This window comes from Labeo rohita, chromosome 11 (assembly GCF_022985175.1).
Source record: "Labeo rohita strain BAU-BD-2019 chromosome 11, IGBB_LRoh.1.0, whole genome shotgun sequence".
NCBI classification, from domain to species: Eukaryota; Metazoa; Chordata; class Actinopteri; order Cypriniformes; family Cyprinidae; genus Labeo; species Labeo rohita.
The window spans coordinates 22,408,088-22,434,686 of NC_066879.1; the positions used below are offsets into that span (position 1 = coordinate 22,408,088).

The window sequence follows — 26,599 nt, forward strand, 5'->3', positions numbered from 1 at the left end:
AATAAATGCGGTTCATTTGAACTTTCTATTAATCAGAGAATCGTGAAAATATGTGTAGTTTCTGACATTAATAAGAAAAGTTTTTTCAGTGCCAAATCAACATATTAAAATGATTTCTAAAGGATCATGTGACATGGAAGGCTGGAGTAACGATGCTGAAAATTCAGCTTTGCCATCACAGAAATATATCACACTTTATATGTTGAATACAAATGTATTTTAGGTTTATATTGGCTATGTTGTAATAATATTTCACGATTCCTTTGTTTTTAGTTTAAAAAAAAGCAGCTTTTTTGAAACTGCTTTCTAAAATATTAGTGTAGTCATATACACTATCAGTCAAAAGTTTTTGCAAGATTTTTTATGTTTTTTAAAGAAGTGTCTTCTGCTCACCTAGCTTGCATTTATTTAATCAAAAATACAGAAAAAGCAGTAATATTTTGGAATATTTGTACTATTTCTATTTCAGTATATTTTAAAATCTAATTTATTCCTCTGATCAAAGCTCGTTTTTCAGCAACATTACTCCAATCTTAAGTGTCACATCATCTTTCAGAAATCATTCTAATATGCTCATTTGCTGTTCAAGAAACATATATCATCATCATTTATTATTTGTATTATTATTATCAATATTTAAAACAGTTAAGTGCATTTTTTTCAGGATTCTTTGATGAACACAAAGATCCAAAGATCAGCATTTATCTGAAATAAAAAGCTTTTGTAACATAATACACTATACTATTTAAAAGCTTGGCGTCAGTATCATTTTTTTGGGAAAGATATAATAGAAATTAATACTTTCATTTATTAAGGATGCTTTAAATTGATCAAAATTGATGATAAAGACATTTATTTTGTTACAAAAGATTTCTATTTCAGATAAATGCTGTTCTCCTGAACTTTCTATTCACCAAAGAAACCTGAAAAAAATGTACTCAGTTGTTTAATATATAATATGCACCATTAATAATAATGCATAAAGTTTTTTGAGCAGCAAATCAGAATATTAGAATGATTTGTGAAGGGTTAAGTAAAGGGTATAGTAAAAAATATTTCAAAATTTTACTGTTTTTGCTGTATTTTGGATCAAATACATGCAGGCTTTGGAGCAGAAGAGACTTCTTTAAAAAGCATCAAAAATCTTACTGTCCAAAAGCTTTTGACTGACAACCTTCTTTTTTTTTTTTTTTTTTTACAATTTTGGTCCTGTTTCCAATGTGAAATCAAGGTCCCAAATCACAACCAGGTATATAGTTTGTGTTTGCTAGAATCACATTTGTCTTTCTTTGCTGTGTTTATAGAATCTGAACACTACTGTAGCACAGGACTGGTGTTTGGCGCTGCAAAGGCTGATTCGCATCAAGGAGGACCAAATTCAGAGTGCCAACAAGTGCCGTTTACGACTTCAAGTCCCCGGCAGACCAGACAAGTGAGTAAATGGGGCAAAAACCTCTTTGCATGTTGACAAAGTTGCAACAATAAAATGCAAAAGAGCATATATTGATGCATTTAGGTATTCGTCATAGCCATATCTAATTCAAAAAACACATTTTTCACTTCTTGTTTTCTTGATTAGATCAAATTTGCCTTAAGAAAGTTAGTAGTAGGACACGCTGCTAAATGGCTTTTGAGATCTAAACACGAAAAAAGCAATTTAGTCTCGATTACACCACAGCTTGATTTCAGACCGGCGGTCTTATACACTCTCCGGAACAGGTGATCCCAAGCGGCGCTGAAACATAATGGCCGATGACAAACATGTTAATGTTCATCTGCAACAACGTTAAGATGATAAAGGAGCCCGGCGCCATGTTAATTTCCCCTAATGAAAGCGCATTACCCGGCTTTATTTGCGGCGTGCGTTAAAAGCCTGCCCCTTGTCACCTTTAACGAAGCCGAGCAGCAAATTACAAGCCTAATAGCATGACGGGAAACCATTAAGTGATAGTTCTCCGATTCGGGAGATCAAGGAATGCTGGAGGTAAAGTTACACAGCCCCTTTCAGTCTGGGAAGTGCTACATCATGGCTAGTCATAGAGCTTATTCAATTCATTTAACTTAGTCTGGGAGCTGCTGTTTCCCATTTGGAGCAGTAGTGTCATTTCTCTTTGATGCCTAGACAGGGGCTTTAATGTACTCTTATTATGTCACATTAAGAGTCGGTGAATGTAAATGTGTCAAGGCGGAGGGTGCACATTTTTCACAGTGCGCTGCACCTGAATGTGCTTATCTTAATGATGCAGAGTGAGAGCGGAAACTTCACTCATAGAATCGGCCGTGGAAGGAAGAGAAATGAAGACAGATTAGTGGAGGATTCAACTAAGAAAAGAGCTGAGGAGACGGGGAGAACATGAGAGAAGCGAAGCAGAGAGAAAAAGAAGATAAACTGGAAAGCATAGAGCAGTTGATGTTCATTTAACCTTCATGTTCTGTTAAGAACTCAAATGATTTAAAAGATTCAAATGATTTAAAAATCATGTGTTATTTTACCTTGACTTTTTTTTTTGACAGTTTCTTTCTTCTGTGGAGCACAAAAGATTATTATTTTTTGTGTTTTAGTCCATGCAGTCAAATTCTAAAACAATTTTGGACCCCTTGACTTTCATTGTATGGACATCTTACAAAATATTCAAAACAGTATAAAGAACAGTGTTTCCCGTAGGTTCACAGATCTGGGGGGTCGGGGGAGGGCGGTGGATGGGGCAGGGGTGCCACTACCCAGCGGTATTTTTTTGGTACTTTACTCTCTGTATAATAACAAAAACATTTATTTCAGTGTAAAAAAAACAAAAAACAAAAAAAAACCAGTGTCTCAATTTCAACCTACAATTTTTTTTCTTTCCTTTTCTTTTTTTTCAATTTATTTATTTTTTTCATCAAAGAAACCTGAAAAAAAATGTACTCAGTTGTTTTCAACATAATAATAATACATAAAGTTTTTTGAGCAGCAAATCAGAATGTTAGAATGATTTGTGAAGGGTAAAGTAAAGGGTATAGTAAAAATATTTCAAAATGTTACTGTTTTTGCTGTATTTTGGATCAAATAAATGCAGGCTTGGTGAGCAGAAGAGACTTTAAAAAAAAAAAAAACATCAAAAATCTTACTGTCCAGAAGCGACTGACTGGCAACATACACTATAGTTAGGATAGAAAAAAAAATAAAAATAATAAAAATAATCATAATAATAATTTGGCATATTATTGGGCCTTTTTTTTTGGTCCAATTTTGGTTCTATGTCCAATGTGAAATCAATTTTAATTTTTCTGATAATCAAATGAAGGCATTAAACATTTATTTATTTTTAATCAAATGAAAATTAAACCCTTTTATTTTTGGCAGACAAACAGAGGTTTACTGTTAAAATTAATACATGGAAGAAAATGTGTGAATATTCTTTTTTAAAAAGTTTTAATAATAATTATAGTTTTTTTTCCTACAATTAAGTGGTTAATCTGATTGTTTATTTATTTATTTTTTTCTTTTATTTGTTTTATTTAAATTGGCCAGAAATAGAAATAAATAAAGACACATAAGTATTACAAGAGTAATATATTTCTGTTACACGTTAAACCGTACTTTTATTTTGACAGGTCTCCATGACGTTTCTATGTGTATACAGTATGTTATGATGCTAGTTTTCTCAAATGAAACAGTAAAATTCACATGAAATGACTCTCACAGCAGCTCTGGAGATGAAGTTCATGTGTTCACATTGTTGTATAATGAAACGCAGAGGTCGAAAATCACAGCGAGCTTCACGTGTGCTTCAGTATTTGAGTAGTAAACAAAACCGTGTTTCCGCCATTCATACATACAGCCAAGCGGAACATGCAGGGTTCATATCTAACCCGTCTTTTTGCGTTTAATATTCACCTTTAGAATTAGGTGACAGACCCAATTTTGATTTATTCATTCAAAAATTGACGAATTCCATGGCATTCCGTGCTATAGAGTAAATTCCGTTTTTATGAATGGACTCTGCGATCCTGTCCACGTTTTCGCAAAAATTGTATACCCGCGTCCCCCCTTATATAGTGGCAGGGGAAACACTGAAGAAAGTCAGGTTTGGAACAACATGAGGGTGAATAAATGTCAGAATTTCATGTATGCACGAACTATCTCTTTAATAATTGACCCTAAAGTAGCCATTGTCGTATAAGCTCACTTGTTGTAAGCAACGTGTTCATGTAAAATGTTTCAGCATAAAACTATATTTCATTTTAACCTTACTACCTGACTACAAAGACAAATAGTGCCTTGCAAGCTGAGAGGAGGTACAAGGGACTGATTTTCTGCCTTGGCGCATAGAAGAGACTCAGCAGAACGTTTAATCTCTGTGTGCTTTCTCAACCTAATGTGACAGCCCAACCGGCCCAGAGCGGCTCAGTACCCTGTAGTCCTCCCAATATCTGTCAGACCCCTGCTCTTCAGGTCTGCTCGGTTGGCTCACGTTCTGCAGAACCCGCAAGAGCAATCTGCTCAGTCAGATGTTCACCAGAACCCCTGCCCTGCCTCCAGAACAGATCTTCCAAAACAGTCACACTCCCTCAATTTTCCAATGCCTTCGTCAGCCTGCTGTGATGGCGTAATGCATTGATGTCATTAGGATGGGGGACTAAGATTCTGTTCTTATTTGAAACCGTTTTGGTTTTTAGAAAATAGCAAAATCGAATGATTAACTATTCCATTAAGGGTTTTATAAATCTTCAGTGTGAAATGTGGACTGATTCCCAGACGTTAATTCCAAATTAATTTTCTTTTATCCACCTTTTCCTGAATGCGGATGTCTCGTCCGTCTTATAATGGAAAGATGCTTTCCGGTGTTTGTAGTCAAATTTGGACAGCTTAACCCAGCGCACATTTTTATATTTAGTTGTATTTAAAAAGTTTCAGTTTAATTAATTCAGTTGCTTTTTTTTCCCCCATTTTAACATGGATTTGTATGGAGACTCTAACATGATGATCTAAATGGAAGTTAGAATCAAAGGTAGATATGCTAATTCTGATAGTTTGATTTTCAAAGGAGTGATTCTTATGAGCCGGCTCATAAAATACTTTTAGTGAAACCAGAATATACAGTGTAGTCTGAATTCCAGTCTGAATTATTTTTTGTGAATCAGAAACAAATGAACAATTCCCGAACAAATGTTTTTTATATATAATGTTTTCATACTTCTAGTGACTCAAGACTATACAGTGTGGAGGGCCCTATGAAGTCTGTTTTAATGTTTTACCCAAATTCTGTTTTATTTATTGAATTTATTTATTTAATTTTTCTGGATTCTATTTTTTCCATTTTAAATGTTTTAATGGTAAAATAAAATGTCATTAATTAAAAAAAAACATGTCTAATTAGTTGAAATCATGAAACTTACTGAATTTAACAGCAACTTCATCAAAAATATTTTTTTTTAATACATTTTAGTTTTTTTTCTCAAATTTAGTTTTATTTTTTTTACCAAATTCTGTATTTTCCATTAATTTTATGTATTCCATTTTTATGGTGTCATTCAAATTAGTTATTTCTATGTGTGTGTGTATATATATATATATATATATATATATATATATATATATATATATATACACACACACACACACACACATTTATATATTTAAGATTATTATATTATTTCATATTTATATTTATAGGCTATATAAATTATAAAAATATGAATATAAATTTACAAAAATTTACAAATGTAAATATTTCTTAAATATGTATGTGTGTGTGTGTGTGTGTGTGTGTGTGTGTGTGTGTGTGTATTTATGTCTACTTATAAATATACACAGTACACACACATATATTATGTAAACAAACTTTTATTTTGGATGCGATTAATTTGACAGCAGTAATTCAAATTTAATCAATCAATCAAAAGCTTCTTTAAGCAATTAATTTCTATTAAAAAAAACAAATTAATTATTATTTATTATTATTATTTTATTTCCATTTTTTCTTAAAACTATGTTGCGGATTTACATTTTTCTGGTAAATATTCCTTTAAAATAATGTTTTAATAGTAATGTTATTATAAGTAGAAGTAGTAGTATCATTACATTACTAATATATTTCTGTAACAGTTTCTTCAAGTTAAGTTTCTGTGTGTATATGATATGACAATAATTTTTCTCGAAAGAAACAGTAAACTGCTCATGAAGTGACAGTTCTAGAAATTATGTTTATGTGTTCATGTACTCATATACTGAGACAGCAGAGGCTGAAAACACTGTGAGCATCACGCACAAGAACATGCAGGATTCATATTTAAATTGTTTTGTGACTTAATCTTCACAGACACTAGTCATATCACGTTTTGATCGAAGTGTACTGACCTACTTTTGATTGATTTTTATTACGTAACATATTACGTTATACGGTAAATTCCATTTTTATGACTGGATTCTGCGATTCCGTCTGTGTTTTCTGCATCGCGGCAATCATAGGGCCCTAAATGTAGTCTGAATTCTGAATAGCTTTTATGAGCCAATTCTTTTTAGTGAATCAAGAACATACAGCATGACAACATTATCCAATCCCTGAAATAAGGTCTTTTATTGTTAGGGAATCAAGAATATACAGTGTATTTTAACTAGCTTTCATGAGCATGGCCAGTGTAGTCTGATGTTATGAGTTGGTTCTGTGAAGTGAATCAGAAACTACAGTGCGACTAGTGATTTCTACATTTGGCAAGAGACTTCTGAGGGTGCTAAATAACGTAAGATTTGTGTTTCTTTTTTCCCAAACATTCATTCCTCAGAAGTTCAGAAATATCATTAATGGAATCCGTTAATGAATAAGAATAGAATAAAATAGAATAGAACAGAGCCTAGTAGAGCTGTGGTGCTCATTTGGCTGATGTTAATTGAATCTGGCTCACAACATTTCCTGATTTGGTTTTTTCCTCTTTCCCCATCATTTCCTTTCCTCTCTCCACTGGTCTATAAATAAAAAGTGGCAACAAGGCCAAAAAAATTCTGTTAAGGAAAAAAGAAAAACATGAAGGAAAGGAAATAAAGCTTTGAGTACAGAGAAAAACTAATTTAAACCATTTCTTTCTCTCTTCTGGTACAAATAAGCAAATCCTCGCTCTCTTTATGTATCCTTCTCTTTAACAAACACGCATACAGACCTGGGGAGAGAGGCACTTCCCAGCATGCCTCCACTGTTCTTTGTTTTTCACCTGCTGTTAGTCTAGGAGCCTTTTCTACCATCGGATAACTCTTCTCAGCAAGCAGCAAGAGGGGACGGTGACACGTGGAATTTCAAAGCGCTGCCATGGAGGCTGATGCACATTCAGGAAACAGGATAATTAACATCACCCATTCAGCTTGCTGCAAATCCGTGTATGCGCCTACGTGCCCTGCCTGTTACACATTGACAAAAACATGGCGGGTTGATTGAGAACGAAATATTAATATAGCGTTCTGACAGATGGCTGAAACAGAGGCAAGCCTTCAAGTTTTTCTTACTAGAATGTTGTTTTTCTTCTAGGTCTACTGAGATCTATTCGTGCACTGTATTTAAATCAGCTTTTTTGCCACATAAAATACATTTTATGTGTAGTGCAGTGGCCTAGCAAGTCAGCCTTGGGCCTGTATGCAAAAAAAAAAAATAATAAAAAAAAAATGCATAGGTTAAAGTGACTTGGTTTCCATAACATTTTCTCAGGGAAATAATGTTACATGTCTATTCACAAGCTATAATATTGATGGTATAAATAATTGTAAGAAATATTTATTGTTTTTAAGTCTATGCATATTTATTGCGCACCAGCCACCCAGTACTCACCATAAGTTTTGTGCTTCGTTACTTTTAATATAATACAAAGACTCAGTCTTTAAATTCTGTCAATATTATCACAAAATACAAACGTGTTTTTATGCTCTTTATTGTGGTGCATTCGCTTCAGTTCAAGCTGCATGTAAATCAGTAATCTTTCCTCTTTTCTACTAGTTATAGCACCAAATAAACATGAATGAATATCAGGACTTGTTGAAAAAAATCACTGCATTCGCCTCAGTTCACGCTGCATGTAAATCAGTAATCTTTTCCTCTTTTCTACTGGTTATAGCACAGAATAAACATGAATGAATATCAGAGGACTTGTTGAAAAAAATCACTGCATTCAAGCTGCATGTAAATCAGTAATATTTTCCTCTTTTCTACTAGTTATAGCACAGAATAAACATGAATGAATATCAGAGGACTTGTTGAAAAAAATAACTGCATTCGCTTTATTTCAAGCTGCATGTAAATCAGTAATCTTTTTCTCTTTTCTATTAGTTATAGCACCAAATAAACATGAATGAATATCAGGACTTGTTGAAAAAAATCACTGCATTCGCCTTAGTTCAAGCTGCTTGTAAATCAGTAATCTTTTCCTCTTTTCTACTAATTATAGCACCAAATAAACATGAATGAATATCAGAGGACTTGTTGAAATAAACATTTTCATTGCTGTTTTCCATGTTAAACACATGTGAAGAATGAAAGTTCATTTATTTATATATTTATCTTGGTGGAATTTTCACATTAATTAACTTACGCAATAAAACACAACTTTATTCTTATAATTTTGACGTAATTCTAAAAACATTAACACTGTCATCTCATGATCTTAGGTGTATTACTATTATTATTAATTCTTTTTATATTATTAATAATAATATTGACTGAACTACAGGATGCAAACACAATCTTGGCACAGCAAAATGCAAAAAGAAAAGCAAAAAAAAAAAAAAATTACTCATTTTAGTTGCATTTTCCAGGCCTTTCTGTCGGCAAATTCGTACAAAGTGTCGTTGGTGTTTAGTTTAAGGCTTTGTGTATTCACAGTGGAAAAAAATTGATAGTTTTGAAAGTCTGTTCTGCGGCTTGGTGAGCCACAAATAATTTTTTATTAGCTCCAGTTTTAAAAATGTATGCACTTGCATACCCTGCATACCCAGATGCTACACCCCTGGTCTAGTGGCTTTTCATACCTGAAATTGTTAATCCAAGATTGTTTTACTCCATCCTTGGTAATTATATTTCAAAATTTTATAGTGTATATTTGCAAACCCTGGCTTAATGGTGTTACATTTGCAGTTTGAATTGTGCTTTTTTTCAAAGTGACTTACGTTGCATTGATATACATTTTTGTGAATCAAACCCATGACTACTGCCCTTTGAGCTTTTATAAATTTGCATATTTATGAGGGTGGAAAATTGATTGGACAAATACAGATTGACCACATAGATTTTGTTTACTGAAACACACTAGAAAAATCTTTTAAAAAACACAAAAAATAATAATTACTCAAGTTAATGCATTTGCTTTTCACTTACACCCTGAAATTAAACACAGTGTGAAAGGATATGAATATTTAATAAGCGCTGAGGCAGTTTATGATTGGTTGTCTGTGCCTAAACAACTTCAAAGCATTGCTAACCCATTTGTGAGATGTTGCTTAAGCCAGAGTTTAAAAGAGGCCTTAACTTGGTTTTAAAGAGATGTTAACCTAGGGTTAAGTGTGAATTTGACAGGTCAATTGATCTTGGACTAATAAGCGTAGAGTTTATAGAGCTTATAGGCATAGAGTGCTTTCTCCAAAGCTACTTCCTGGGTGATTTACAGTCTCCTTCAATCGGCACGGAGAAGAGCCGAGTGTCTTGCTTCCATTCCACCATCTGTCCTGTCATTTTGCATTAGTGTCACACACATGCCACAGCACTGACCTGCAGCCATAAATCAGTCTGTTCTCTGCTCTCCGTCCTGCCCTTTCTGCCTGGGAGTCTGCCTCTTCTGCTGTTTCTTCATTCAGGCCGCACAGAGACACACAAACTCGCACAGCCTCTCGCAACCACCCAGATTTTCAATCAGCCAGCGGGAGGAACCCAGGGCCGTTCTGTTTATCGTGTTTAGACCGATGTGGGTGCCCAGCTTTATCCCAAGAATCAAATTAAGCATGGAGCGCTCTTTCTCCACTCCGAACAACCAGCCCTCCCCCTATCCCACCTCCTTTTGCTTATTTTCCTCCCGTGAAGCCATTGTGCTGAGTGAAGGAAATCTGTGAGTTGTTGTTTGCATTTGCCATTCTGGGAAGGAGCCAAGCGTCACCTGCATTTCATTCGGAATTCGCTTTCTTTATCTCGGAGCGTCTTCGAAGGTTTTAGTTCATTCTTCTATATCTGTGTCTTTGCACTTCATGCTTTTCTTCATACCTTTTTTCTTTCCCTCGCTCTCTCTCTCTGACTCGTTCTGTCTCCCCTGGGCTGGAAATGAATGCCGAGCAGGCAGAGGCTGCTGGTGTGACAGTAGCCAAGGCAGGCGTCATCGTATTCTCCAGTCAATTACCTTCTAATGATGTTTGAATGTGAATTGCTTTCCGTGTCCCTGAGCCGTTGCTGTGAGACTCTCTATAGCAAGCACCATGTTAGAAATGTAAAAGTCAAGTATTTTTACAAGTTTAAAATGGGTTCCGGACTCATTGAAGACATGGACAACTGTATTAAGAAGAGTGCAAAACTACTGTATGTATGTATATATATATATATATGTATGTATATATATATATATATATATATATATATACACATATACACACACACACATATATATATATATATATATATAGTTAAAAGTTAACTATTAAAATGAATAGCTGAACATAAGTTCACAAAGAAAATATATTGTTTTGTTACTGCCTTGAGTATATATACAAATACTTATATATATGTATATGTGTGTATGTGTGTGTATATATATTTATATAAAAAAGTTTGGGGTCAGTAAGACTTGTAATAGTCTTTAAAGAAGTCTCTTATGCTCATCAGGGCTGCATTTATTTGATTAAAAATATAGAAAAAAAACAGTAATATTGCAAAATGTTTTTACAATATAAAATAATGTTTTTTATTTTAACATACTTTAAAATAGAATTTATTCCTGTGATGAAAAGCTGAATTTTTATCAGCTGTTACTCCAGTCTTAAGTGTCACATGATCCTTCAGAAATCATTCTAATATGCGGATTTATTATTAGAATGATCAATGTTGGATAATATCAACAGTTGTGCTGCCAAATATTTTTTGGAACCTGTGATTTTTTTTTTTATTTTTTTTTTTCAGGATTCTTTCATGAATAACAAGTTTAAAAAGTACAGTGTTTATTCAAAATATAAATATTTTATAACAATGTAAATTATTTATTATTAACTTTTAATAAACTTTTAATTATTAACTTAATACATCCTTGGTGAACAAAAGTATTAATTTCTTAAAAAATAAATAAATAAATAAAAAAGAAACAATAAAAATGTACTGACCCCAAACTTTTGAACGGTAGTGTGTATATATATATATATATATATATATATATATATGTATTTTTTTATTTTTATACAGTCATAATCGTTTGACTGATTCTGCAAAGGGTGTGTACTTATGAACTTGTGAGCACAATTTTACCTCATAAGAACAGACTTGCCTACTATAGATACATCCAAGGTTTAGATAATAAAGTTTATAATGATCGAATCCAGAAATTGAATCACATTTTCAATTTAAAACTGTCATTCTTCAAAGTCAAATCCAGGTGGGTTACTTGTGGCCAGTCTCCTTCAATAACTCATATTAAAAACCTCATACCATCCAGAAGCACACGGTGCTCAGCCATGCTAACTCATTCTCCCCTTGTAGAAGGCATTGCTGAAAACTTCTGGTCCATTAACCTGGCTAAACATCTTGGCCTAGAATGCAGATTAACTCAGTATGCTCACCTCATCTTGTGGCCTGACCCTCTCCCTCCTTCTTCACATAACCTCACATACCACCACATCCACAGAGCTCACGGTCTCCTTGACCTTCATACTGTCTCTTTGATCAAGTTAAAGACGAAATATGTTATGTATCTCCATGCCGTCTTCATCTCTGCTGTCTGCTTTTTCCTTTTTCCTTCTATAAGCACAGACTTCACAAAAAATAAGACTCAGCACACAGATCCGGACTCAGCTTGAGATCAAGCTGTATTGGGGAGAGTGGCAGCTGCTCTCCCCAGGGCTCCTTGGTGCACTGCAGCAAAACTATTTCACTGTATTATTAATACTGATAATTAAGGGACCACCATGTTGGGATGTGTTTTTATGGAAATTTTACAAGATTATCTAACTCAAAGGGCCATGGCAATGCTCCCGTGTTGCTTAGATCATTGTATCTCACCACCTGTTCTGTGTTTTTCTTGTGTACTGTAGGTCTGGTCGTCCTGTGAGCTTCACAGTAGTCTTCAACACACCGAGCCCCGTCAGCAAGATCTCCTGGGTCAACCGGTTGCACTTAGCGAAAATAGCACTGAGTGAGTTCGAATTTTTATTCTCCACTAACTCATAAGTAGAAGTCTGTTGATCTGAAATATTGACTTGATTGTTAAAGTGATAGTTCACCCAAAAATGAAAATTCTATCATTTATTACTCACCCTCATGTTGTTCCAAACCTATAAGACTCTTCATCTTCAGAACACAGATTAATATATTTTTGATGAAATCTGAGAGCTTTCTTAGAAGAGGAGAAATTAAATAAAAGAAAGTAAAGTTGTTGTGTTTACTTTTTGTGCGCAAAGAAAACACTCTCGTAGCTTCATAAAATTAACGTTGAACCACTGATGTCACATGGACCTCTTTATCGATGTCCTTACCACCTTTCAGCTGTATTGCTGTCTATGCAGGGTCAGAAAGCTCTCGGATTTTGTCAAAAAATATTTTAATTTGTGTTCCGAAGATGAACGAAGATCTTACATATTTGGAACGACATCAGGGTGAGTAATTAATGACAGCATTTGCATTTTTGGGTGAACTATCCCTTTAAGGTTAAAAAAAAATATATATATATAAATTGTATTGAAATGTTAATTTATTGTTAAAGAATTAATAAGAAAGGTGATTTCAGAACCAGATCAGAGTTTTGTGTTTATTCAGAGTTCATCCAAAGAAAAAGGCTAGACAATGTTTGCTGCATGTAGTAAAATAACAGATAAATACAATTTCACACTCTTCTAGCTTGGTTATCTCATCTATGCTTTTACAAGGTTGTGACTTGTTGGCTTCTTTTGTGTTTGTCACATCAGTGATAAATCAGAATGCAGCCAAGATTTTATTTTGGACTTATCAATGCATAAAACAGTTTTAATATGTTTTAACCTCAGGGCAAGGAGATATTCAGGCAATGCATTATAAACTAAAACTCCCTGAAGAAATGCCTGTGTGTTTTCTATGACAAGCTAATAGAAATTGCATCTCTGCCTCTGGTTTATTGAATACTATTGGCATCGAAGTACATACGAAGCATTTTTTTATGACTCTTGAAAAACTGAATTTCACAAAAGATTTAGCTATGTCGTTAGTGGTATAATGGAATAACATCCTTCCTGTCTCAGATTTTTTTCAAAAAGGCATTGGTGCCATTGTTGACTTGGCATTCCTTTGCGTATTTTCTGTTTTAAAGCACAAAGCTGACATCATGTCCTTCATTTCACTATATAGGTACACTACAGTAAATTTTTTTAATGATTATGATTATTTTAGTAGGTTTTAGAGGGAAAATGGAAAATGTATTTTCTCCACACTCTTCCCCCAATGTATGGCTTGATGCAATCCTGTTTCTGAGCTGTACAGGCAGTTTTTTAACCTTAGGTCTTGGTTTTTGCTCTGATATGCATATTCAGTGGTTAGACCTTTTATTAAGATGTGTGCATTTCCAAATCATACCCATTCAATTGAATTTGCCACAGGTTAACTTCAATCGTAGTGTAGTAGCATCTACAAGCAAAATGAATGCTCCTGAGCTAAATTTTAACTGTCTCAGATAAGGGTATGAATACTTATGCAATGGAATCATTACGTTTTTTTTTTTTTTTTTTTTTTTTGTTAATAAATTTGCAAAGATGTTAAAACCCTTATAGTGTGTGCAGTGTAGATTGTTGTGGTGGTGGTGTGGGGGGGGGGGTGCATAATTTAAAGCAGTTCAACGTAAGGTAGCAACATAAAACATGAAAAAACATGAAAAAAATGAACAAAAATGAAGGGGTGTGAATACTTTTGCAAGGCACTGTAATCTTTAGGAAATCTTAATTTTTATTAGTGTACATTATAATGTTGTTATTCGTCTTTCTAGCATTTAAAGTGATTTGGACAAAATAATACAGTATTTTAATCATAAAATTGGACATCCTTAGTCTTTCTAAGGACATTGAATTTTATGAAATTGGATGAATTTTTTATGATATTGGAGTCTTGGGAGTGTTTATTCACTAAAACACTAGCATTCTCTATTCTAATTCTATTCAGTGTACTTGTTTTCTTTTATTTATTATAAAAAATTGACATTGTAACACCAACACTTTCTATTATGTTTCTCTATCTACTTCCTTTTTATTCATAAAAATTCATAATACACATTTAGACCAATGAGGATTTGTCACAGCACTTACATATTGTTGCTCTATTGTTGGTTTGATTGCTTCTATTGTCCTCATTTGTAAGTTGCTCTGGATAAAAGCGTCTCCTAAATGATTACATGTAAATGTAATGTAAATGTAGTCAGAAATGCTCCTGCCAACTTTATTGGATGGTTGGAAAGCCCCTGTTACATTTGCATTGGTTTCTATTGCAAAACAACTGCACATTATGTTCATATGATTGTAAAAATTATTCTATGTAAGATTTTCAAACATCTAGACATAATGCGTTAAATATCGCTTTTAGAGCCAAGTAAAGATGCTTCATCGAATTTGCCACAGTGAGGCATCCAAATTATAGTAAATTGTGATAAAGCTCTTTAAATGTAATTTCTGTGCTTGATTTGAAATCAAATCTAGCATTTTGGATTGTTTCATTGCATGCGTGAAATACAGTCTCTCAAAACCGCTAGTGACTGATGGAGTCTGGCTTCTCAGTGCCATGTTTTTGCAGGTTTTTACACACAAGCGAAAGTTTAACAAAAACAACAGAAGTAGTTTTACTTCATGAGGGGCATGATCAAAGTTTATACCATCCTACTTGATGGGCACACAGAGAAATGTGCAGAAATAGGGTGAGCTGGAGCTACGTCTAGGAGACAAGAGCAGTAAGAGTCTTTATTGGAACCAGTTTTTACCTCTTATATCAGGTTTCTAATCATTCTAAAGTGCAAAGTACAATTTTCCAAGCCTTCTATGTTTTTTCTTTCTTATTTTTTTTGTAAATTATCTTGTTTTCATAACAACAATAATGGTCATACATATGCTTCCTATGGCTATTTGTGAGCTGTTGTTGAAAATACTTTTACGGCAATAGGCAAATAGCAATCTCGGTTGACACTAAGTGGATGTTGGCAGCGTAAGTGGCAACATCCCTCCAAAAAAAAAAGCTAGATCACAATGAGAGAGAATGACAAACATTTCTGAGAGCCTTTTTCAAAAAACTCACCCCCACCTTTCTTCTCTCTCTTTCTGAGCGCTTCTTCCAAGAAGCCATTTGGCTTTCTCTGCTTTTTCTTGGCTCGCCCTTGGTTAGCTGTCAGACTTTTGTTCCATCTCAGCCAAACTTGAGCTTCAATTTGCAACTCGCTGTGTAACTTTCACACGTCGCTTTGCAGAGTGGTAACATGTCTCATTTGGAATGTGATTCTGAAAAACACATCAGTTCTGTACGTCAAAACATTAAGCGTTTTGTGCTGACGAGACGGGCGTTATCCAACCTGCTTACACCCTAATTTCATTACACCCACATGCTGCCTACTCATTTTGCCAAATGATATTACGAAAACAGAAATGCTGGTGCAATTTCATGGGTGGCCTGTTGTTGACGAGCTCTCTTATGTCTTTTGAGGACGTGTGGGTCTGATGTGGGCAGAAAAAAACCTTTGATTGTTGTCATTTGAGACCTTTCACCTCCTGTCTGGCAGTGCATTACAACACAAGCCACTTCCTTGTGTTATCAATCCTTATATTCTTCCATCCCTTAGGTCCTCTTTGACACACATTGATTCTTATTAACAGATTGAATATAGGGGCTGCAGTCCTCCACCCCACCTGTTTTTTGCTTTACGTCCTGCTTTGAGATGTAACTTTTGTCTGATATAAAATGCACAGAAGCTGTTTTGTCTCTTATGAGGGCCATTAACAGGGTTCCGCTATGGGTAACATATGCTTGTATCTATATAAAACAGGCTGTCAGAAAACAGTGTTTGTGATATCGTGGCGGCATGCTGGGAACTCATGGGGCGTGAGATCGAGAGCTTTAACATGACTGTGGATGAGTGTGTCCTGAGGGTTCCATTAATTATGAAGATGTGGTTCAGAGATTGCCACCACAACAACATGTGGTGCAGAGAAAAGACTCGATTCTTTTTCCAAATGCTCCCTTGTTGCATGTTCACAGGTGCTCTTTTAATTGATATGTTTGACATGCAGGCTTGATTCATAGATGTGCATTGCTGTATTTTTAATCTTTAAATGGTTAGTTCGTCCAAAAATGAAAATTATGTCATTAGTTACTCACCCTCATGTTGTTCCAAACCCATAAGACCTTTGTTCATCTTCAGAACACAAATTAAGATAATTTCGATGAAATCCGAGAGCTTTCTGACCCTGCATAGACAAAAATTCAACCGCCACGCTCAAGGTCCAGAAAGGTAGTAAGGACATTATTAAAATACCATGCCCCAGTTAACAACTCCAAATAAATAAATAAGTACTTTTTAATTTTCATAATATGTATATTATGATGTGTTATGATATATGTTCTATGTATAGTGCCACAATCAATAAGTAATCAGTACTTTAATACCAAAACTTTCAACACAAAAAAGCAAGTCCTGGCTGTTAATATATATGGGTCCATTCAGAATCACTACACCTTTGACCACCACATAATCTAAAACTCTTTCAGCCAGCATTCACTATAAAACACTCCTGCTGAAAATAATAATTTACCGGCATCTGGACGCAAGTCACTATTCTCTGTATTAGTGCTGTTTTGAACTTTCACTTTAAATGCTTTCACTTACTGAACCCTTGGACTTTCCAGGAGTTTACCGGTTTACAATTATGTGATCACAAAAACCTGCTTCTTTTCATTTTAAGGTATTGCTTTAGTTATATTGCACTGATTTGAGAGCCTGGTCTCATGAAAATGCGTATAAATAGCACGATTTTGTGTTTCTATTTGGCATGTTATTCATACGCTAAAATTGATTTTGCCGTGCATATGATATGCATGTGTTTGTCGTGCATAAAATATGCAGTTTTTGTGTGCATATTATACGCATCTACCCCATGCACTTTCATGAGATCGGGGGTGACAAAACCTGAAGTAGACCAACTCGGCTTGCATCCATTCACGTGAATTGTCGAGATGAGATGACACCTCCCGGTAGTTTGATTTATATAATGCCATTTCTAATCACACAGACACTGACGCGTTGACTCTGACTACCAGCGACATGTCAGAAGTGCCGGTACACACAAAAAAGTGCCAGTACGCAAAAGGATAAAATACAGAAGTGCCGGCGTACCGGTGCGTACCGGCCCTCTTCAAGCGCTGGTTACGAGAATACTTTTTGTGTGCAAAGAAAACTTCTCAGTCTTCGATGCACATTCACAGGAGTATCACAATGCATGTGTGTGGTGCTGCTGATGCGTTTTTGCTGCTTTTCATTTTTGGGTGAACTATACCTTTAAATATTTTTTTAAAACCAGTAAAATACAGCTTTGATTAAATTATAAATTAATTTACATGTTGAATACCTAAATTGGGGTGAATCTATGTATAGAATATGTCATTTATATACAGTTATATATATGAAATATTATTGCAATTTAAAATAATGTTTTTAATTTACTTTAAAATATAATTTATTCCTGTGATGCAAAGCTGATTTTTCAGCAACCATTACTCTAGTCTTCAGTCTCACATGCTCTTTCAGAAATCATTCTAATATGCTTATTTATTATCAATGGTGGAAACAGGTGTACTTTTTTATGTTTCTTTGATGAATAAAAAGAACATCATTTATTTGTTTTACAATTTTTTTATTTTTTTATTTTTTTTTTTTGCTTGTAGTCTAACTAACTACTAAGTAGTTACTACTAACTGCTGACTAGTTTGTAACTTGGTAAACTAGTTTCAAAATAGCTTCCTTAGCACTGGGCTTTATGAATATTTTTCCAAAAAATAAATTGTATGTATGCAAATTGTATAATATCCAAAGTACACATTTCTAATAATCACGCAGTTAATTCTCATATTTAATTTTTTTAGAAAGTTTTGGAATATTTGTCCTTTCCCCAATTTGTCGCTGCCGAAACACAAAAATAATTTTAATTAGAATGGTTGTATTGACCTATTAAGATTTTGCTTGCATCTAGATTGTAAATATATATTTTTTGGTATTTTATTTTTTTCAGAGGTAAATCCATAACAATTACATTTTAAACAATATTTTAAGTGTAATGTATGAGATTTGTTGTATTTTGAATCCAATTTTTCTTTGTAAAAGGCAAGAAGTTGATTATACTGATTTCAAGGTTAAGGATATACATTAAACCAAAAACATCATAACATCTTAATTGATAATTCAGTATACTTTATTTCTGACAAAACATACCATGTGACAGCACATTTTCGGTAGTGACAGTAATGCTTTGGTAGCGACCACATCACATTACAGAATTTTAACTCGCATAACTAAAACACTACTAAAACATACTAACATAACGAAAAATTGCATAACTGTACTAAAATTTTGTTTATTTTGTGTTTATTTCATGTTTATTTTGTGCTTAATTGCAGAAAAAAAATAAAGTTTCATAATTTACAAGGAAAATATAAAATATATGTATTTTTTGAGCTTCACTTTTTAAAAGAAGGAAGGCTTGATCAGAGTTGATAGGAAACGTTTGAAATTGAAAATGAAAAGTTTGTGAGATGCCAGGAGAGATACAGAGATTCTAAGGCAAATTCTGTTTGTTTTTATCTACTCAGTGTTCTTGGTGCTAGACAAAGAACAAGAGGATGTGACTGATAGTAAAGCATTGTGAATTAAGTGCATAGACGAAGGGTGGGGGATCATTTGTAAACCTATTGTTGAGATGGATCAGGTTGATGATAAACACTGTTTGTCAGCTGGAAGGAAAGCCAGTGGTAGTTTACCCCACTCCACCTGAGTGACACACACTCCATCTCCTCTCACTCCTGATCAGTGATCACTGCTGCCGTCTGTCTGGCACGGCTACATAATGAGAAAAAAGAAGACTTTTAGAACAATTCTGTGAAGTGCTAGTGGTCCTAACCTGTCTGTTCGTTCACTGTACGGCTTAGCAACTTATCAAACAGGAATAACATTTCCAGATGTCATAGCAACTGTGATTTTTTTTTTCTCTCCAACATTCAAATGTGTTCGAGTTAGTGCGCTTTCCTTCATCAAAGCATTTTAAAACCCATTGATGCTTCCTAAGAAAACAGCATATGGAAAATGCTATTGCTAAAGTGAAAGGAAATGATGAAAGCCAATGTTTTCTAATGCTGTTACTACACACAAAGGATCTTTTGAAGTAACTGCATTGTGCCTTATGCATCCAAATGACTAAAGCATTTAATAATGGATTATGACTTTTCTCTCTTTGTGTAATACAAGCTTGATTCCATTTCTTGGTTTGCCAGTGTGAAGTTACCCATTGATATGTACAGCAGGGGGTGAAAACTTTTGGAATTTGAAGTTTGGGTTAAATTTGACTTATTTTGTCTTCTGGGAAACATATAAGTATCTTCTGTAGCTTCTGAAGGGCAGTACTAAATGAAAAAAAAATATGATATTTAGGCAAATTAATAAAAATGTACACAACTTCATTGTGTTCAAAAGTTTACACCCCTGGCTCTTAATGCATTGTTTTTCCTTCTGAAGCATCAGTAATCAACTATTACAGAACACACATCAGTGTGTTCTGTAATAGTTGCATATGAATCCCTCAGTTGTCCTCAGTGAGAAAAAATGGCGGTCATTGGTGGAAAGGGTTCAAATGCGCAAAAATGCTGCAAAATCAAAGAATTTGTGGGACCTGACAGATTTTTCTGAAGAACAGCAGGCAGTTTAACTATTCAGGTCAAACAAGGGACTCATGAACAACTATCACTTTAAAAAAAAAAACAGCTGTGGATCATTTAAGTAACAGCACAGTATTAAAGGAGAAGTCCACTTCCAAAACAAAGATTCACATATAATGTACTCACCCCATTGTCATCCAAGATATTCATGTCTTCAGTCATAAAAGTCAGCACTAAATAAAAAATAACAAACATTTCCAAACATTTCCAAGCATTTCAACTGCATATTTTTGGCAGCTAAGCCTTGGAAGTTATTTATTGATGTAAACGCTTTACATGTAATTCACGTTCATATTTAGAAATCATAAAGCATGTACAGAACACTATAACCTTTTCTTTTCTTCTAATGTGAATGTGTAATGGTGTTAGGCCATGCTGTTATACTTTTACAAAATGAAAAATAAGACTGTATTTTTTATGATTTATAAATATTAATAGGAATTCAATAAACAATTGTGCTGCTCAGCACTGATCCCTGAAGTGTCAAGCAAACATCCTGTGAACTCTTTTGATTCGACTATATCTTTGCTGCTTTTGTCAAAGTGCTTATAGATTGGCCTTCATTGTAATTAATCACCACAGTAGATTTAAAGCCCACCGCTGTTAGTCGATAATGCCGAAGCATAATTAAAATTAAATCCCCATTATGTGATGCTTCTGTATATTTGCTAAGCTCCTTCTGGAAAAACCGTACGGTCCACGAGTGGTTATTAGCTACTGTTGTAAATGACAAACAAGTTTGATGAAGTTCAGTGTATTGTTTTGGAGTACATAGCTGTTAATTAAAAACAGTGTATGTGCACTTTGTCCTAAGTAGATGTGCCCGCATGTGCTTTCACGGCTTGTGCACCTTTCTCATAAGAGTCAAGGCAGCAAACCTCTGATGAAAGCATCTGTTTATAGTACCCAGCAAGACTGCGGTTCAGCTATTCACAGCCTCGCTGTGTGGCGGTTTTCCGGCCTTTTCTGATGAATGTTTTCAATTATGCATTCAGATGGGACTGAGGAGCAATTTGGGTGTTTGAGAAGAAAGCAATACAAGAGCACTAATACTTTGTGCACTGCAATTAGGTGGTCATGTGAACCTTAAGAATAGCACAATATTTTTTTAAGTTGCGGGGCAAAGTGCTTATAACATATCTTCAGAGTAGGGGGATGCCATGCAAAACTACTTTAAAAGTTTCATTCTACTAAAAGAACTGTTTTGGGGTGTGCATTTGTGACTATATCGATTACTGCAGAAAATCATTTAGGCTTCTTTTTTTTTAAGAAGATGATCTTTTAAAAAGATGAGCTTAAATAAATTAACTGGGGTGTTCAAATGGTTTGATGTTAAGGACCCCCAAATAAGGCCACCCAACTCACAACTGCTGCTTTTGTCTTTTTCTTTTCTTGACAAGAAGTGCATTTATTAAGTCACAGAATGTCTTTACGACCATAATTAAACAGGAGGTTTTTCAAATGTGCATTCCAACTTCACTTCAGCACCAGGTGCTAGTCAGACGAGCATGGGAAAAATACAGGTGATGAGGAAGCTTCAGTAGAACAACAGTAAACTGCGGTCAGATTAAATGTTGTCAGCCATACGTCAGTAAAAACGAAATGACCTGTCCTGTCATCTGTTATACAATGCTCGTAGCACATGCGCATCAATTGCATGCACAAATGCTCTATAGCCTGTATGATTTCATATTAAACCACGTGTGTCAGATCCGGTTCACATTCAGCAGCGGCAGATTTTAAAGTAATAGCAGCCAAATAACCTAACAACCCAGCTGCAGTCATGTCTATTAAGCAAAGAACACAAGAAAAAAAGAAGAAATCAATAACTTTTGTAGCTGTAAGGATTTAGCTATATTTAATTTAGTATTTAGTGTTTGATAAATTGATTCAATTTCTGTATACTTCCTACTTGTGAAAGGCACAGGTAAATAGTGGGTTTATGTGAAGATTGTTTAAAGTTGACTTAAATTAAAAGTAGTTCTTTTTTAAAGTCTAATAAAGGTTAAAATTGATAGCTCTCATTTATACTGTAATGTTGAGTGGCTATATTCAATGGTTAAATATAGAGAAAAAAATTACAGTGTCTTAGAGACATCAGTAATATTGATATCATTGATACTCACCTTTAGTCAAAAAAAATGAACAAGTATTAAAAATATACTGTCTTTATGTTGTTTCTACATTAATTTGAAGATTGAATGTGAAAAAATCCTTGATTGCATTTTGCCTGTGCTGAGTAATCGACAAAATACTGGAAGTGGCATAATTCTATTAAGAATTAACTCATTAAAGAAATTACAATGGCTGTAGCTTTTCTATCATAAATAAATGGTGAAATATTAAAGATTAAGTGGACATTTGAATTAAATGTTGTTGAGTTAATAATAAACACACATTAGATCGTACAGTAAAGTGTAAAAACAATCATCAGGCCTTTGGCGCTCTATCCAGGCATATGTTATAATGCGTAATGCACATTAACTCTATTGTTTATAATACATTATGGATTTATGACCCTGGACCACAAGTTGCTGGGGTATATTTGTAGCAATAGCCAAAAATACATTGTATGGATCAAAATTATTGATGTTTGTTTTATTGCAAAAATCATTAGGAAATTAAATAAAGATTATGTTCCATGAAAATATTTTGTAAAATTCCTACTGTAAATATATGAAAACTTAATTTATTAGTTTTATTTAATTGATTAGTAATATACATTGTTAAGAACTTTACTTGGACAACTTCAAAGGTAATTTTCTCAATATTTTGTTTTTTTGGCACCCTCAGATTCCAGGTTGTATCTCAGCCAAATATTACCCTATCCTAACAAACCATACATTAATGGAAAGCTTATTTATTCAGCTTTAAGAACAATTTTGATAAATTGACCATTATGACTGGTTTTGTGATCCAGGGTCACATTTTAACAGTCTGGTTTAATAAAACCATATTACTTGCTTTTGATACTTTATTTGAACTTATTATTATTATTGCCTCATTGCTATTATATATGCATTTTAAGTCATTTTAAAGGCTGTTGTTCACTTAGGTCTATTTTTATTACTATAAAAAATAATTATAATTATCCAATTACTCAATTAATCATCAGAATAATCGACAGATTACTTGATTACCAAAATAATTGTTAGTGACAGCCCTAAAATTATTTCAATATAAAACTGTTTAAAAACTTGAATGTTAGGTTAGATTAATCGTGAAAAAAATTGTGATTTAATTAGTTTTTTTAATATTTAATATTTAATATTTAATATTTTTAAATCGATTGACAGCACTAATAAAGACCCATTTGTACCGTTTGAGTAAAAGCATGATATTATACAGATCAAAAATTATAATATATATAATATATATAATTTTTTTTTTTCCAAATTATTCACCACCTAGAATCGTCTTGTACCCCTTTGGGTTTGGGTTTGAAAACCCCTGCTTTTAAACAGCTTTACAGCTCCAATAACACTTTCCTTTTACAGAAAATAATATACTTTTTCTTTTTAAATAAATGTAAGTGCTTTAAAAAATGTAAATGTTATTTTTCATCCTTTAAATCTTCCCGACACCTTAATCCATTGTAAAAGCCTTACTCTGAATGCTCTATATTTAACAAAAACAAATAGCCGACGCTAAATTATTTTCTCTGCTAATTGACATTATGCAGCTAATGCTGCCAAGTGAGCTTCACTTCAAATGAACCCAGAACATTTGTTTAATACCACAGCGTAGAACAGTTCCAGTACAGAAATAAACTGACAGCCCCAATTCTCATCATTCATTTACTCTTATCTGACAGTTTTGTGTACGTGTGTGCTTTTTGCCTATATGCAGATGTATTCCAAATACATTTAACTTTTATTTTATCCCAGTTTTTCATCCAGCGTCTGTCTGGTGGAGATACCTGTTAGCCCCGAGCCTAAATCCTCTCTCCTGTCCATCATTCTCTCACCTTCATTCTCAGTTTCTCCTTCTCCATTGTCTTTCTTTCTCTCACGCTCTGACAGCGGCTATCAATGAGCAACCCCTGGTTAAATCCCAGCCTCCCTGATGAGGTGCACACTTGTTTGCTTATCCTTTGCTAAGCGGCTTGAGTTTTACGACACAACATGAATAGAACGATGGTTGCTGTATTGTTAATGAGGGAGTGAGCAGAGAATGTTTGGCCGCTGAGTTTTGGCATGTTCCTCGCATTGTGCGAGCCAGGGTATTGGGAGTTTACGCAGACAGAATGCATTATGCCTGAGTCATTAGCAGCGCTAGCCCTTGCTATGCAGGGGCGCAATATAGGCCTCAACAACGCTAATGCCTCATCTCACTTGCCACCGCAGCATTTATTGAGAGCGAAACATCAATTATTGTGTATTATTAATATATTTCAAAGGCCTGAATGTCAATGGTACTGAGCTTGCTAGCAAACTCGCAAAAGCTAGTGTTTACGCTTCACCTCAGAGTTTGAGCATGTATGTTTGGACAAACTTAGGTATTTACTAATGTCTGAAAGTGTTTGAAACTGGGATTTTGACCTTTTCTGACAAACAAATTAGCAAAGAGCACATTTCGTGCTGAACTATTAGCTAATTTAATAGCTAGCTTAAGTGTCGCAGTGCGAGGCAGGTAAACAGCGAACCCGCTGACCCATAAGTAGGGCTGACTGACAGCTAGAATTCAATTATAGTGATTTAGAAGTGAACTGCGCTCCTCGATCATCTCTCCAAAGGGCAAACTTGTGATGAGATCATAGCAGAACTGTTTTATTTAATGAGAAGATATGGAGAATTCTGTCCTGATTGTGAATGGAAAGGAGACGAGGTAGGTGGAAGGATTAGACGCTTTTGTAAGTTAGTAAAATTCGCTTTCATGCTTCACTGTGCTGTGAAAATGTAAACAGCCACATCGAATGAAAAACAGGTAATATCTGTCATGGCTCTGCTTCTAAATGACTAAAGACATCAAGGCCTTGCTTTTATTATTATGTGTCTGATGGTCTAGAGGGTCAGGGTTTTATTTACAAGATGCAGAGAAAGATGCACCTGGATAGCATTTACTTTTATGCAAAAATGCACACGTTGGCTGATGTTTTACTTAATATTTCAACAGAATGAGAAAAAGCTTGGTGCAGTTACTGCATGTTCCAGTGGGATGAACTGCTAAAGGTACCCAGTCAAACCTTGACCTGCTAGTCTGTGCAATTCATTGAAGCTGAAATAAATGTGTAAACAGTGAGAACATGTTGTCCTCTAAGGCCAGACTTGCTTGAGTCTGTCTCAGATACTATCTGCGTTTTAAATATTATTTGACAAACCTTGTAGATACAGTGTTTGTACACAGTGTTTTTCCTCACAATGTGTGTGATTATTAAGCTTTAACTAAACATACTAATTATAAATGAGAACAGGCTTGAAAGTAGAAACAATCTGTCAGAACAAGTGGTGACTGCAATTTTTAACATCAAATTACTCACAGAAGGCCACATGTTAACAGAATGCAAAACACTAGTTGGCCTAATCTTTATTTTTTTGTTTCTTCATGATCATTGACTCACAAAAAAATAGCTGAATCTGAAGTAAATTATACTAGACATGTCAAAAACAAATATATGAATGAAAAAATAATTATAAACATCACATTAGCAGCATATGAATTTTCATGCAAGTTCTATTGAAAGTTTTGACATGATAAAATGTGCAAGAAAATCACCTTTAAAGTTGTCCAAATGCAGTTCTTAGGAAAGCATATTACTAATCAAAAATTAGGTTTTGATATATTTGCAGTAGGAAATTTTATTTTCTTATATAATATCCTAATGATTTTTGGCATAAAATAATCTGTAATTTTGACCCATACAATGTGTTTTTGGCTTTTGCTACAAGTATCCCCATGCTACTTATGACTGGTTTTGTGGTCTAGAGTCAAACATATAGACTACATGCTGCTGGTTTCAAATGCAAACCATTTACTGACGCTTTACCTGGCAGAGCTAAAAACCGGCCGTGCACTTTACTTGCTGGCAACCCACTAAAACAAAAGCTTGCTGATTTTAGGCTTGAAAATGTTGAGAATTCAAAATAATAATATCAAAATAAAAAAGAAGAAAAAATGTTTTAAAAAAAATCACATCATAAATATTAGCTTTGTATTTTTAAGTGTTGTATAAAATAATTGTATTTTTATTTAATGCTCATTTTTTTTATAAAAAAAATTTTATTATCACGCTATATTTGGTTTATTATTTTTTAAACAATAAAACATAACTAAAGTGCAATAAAACTCTAACTCTTATTACTATTAGAAATTACTTGAGATTACATATATATATATATGAAGTTACTCAGCTATACAAGATTAAAACTAGGTAACTTCTGTTCAAATCTCTCTCACAGTGAAATCCATTGACTGTGATACTGAACATCATCTACATCAGTCAAATATTTTCACAGATATGCAGATATTCCCTTAGA

General features: G+C 34.0%; 1 protein-coding gene across 3 annotated transcripts in view; it reads left to right on the forward strand.

The window, feature by feature from the left end:
* arhgef10la (Rho guanine nucleotide exchange factor (GEF) 10-like a) overlaps positions 1–26,599 on the forward strand; it is a 412,439-nt gene that overhangs the window by 57,124 nt on the left and 328,716 nt on the right. For all 3 annotated transcript variants that reach the window (XR_007828683.1, XM_051122260.1, XM_051122262.1), the window contains 2 exons: positions 1,305–1,432; positions 12,239–12,339. Coding sequence is in view for 2 of the 3 variants with exons in the window: in XM_051122260.1 (XP_050978217.1) it covers positions 1,305–1,432; positions 12,239–12,339 (229 nt within the window). In the remaining variant the exon portion in view is untranslated. The remainder of the gene's footprint in view (positions 1–1,304; positions 1,433–12,238; positions 12,340–26,599) is intronic.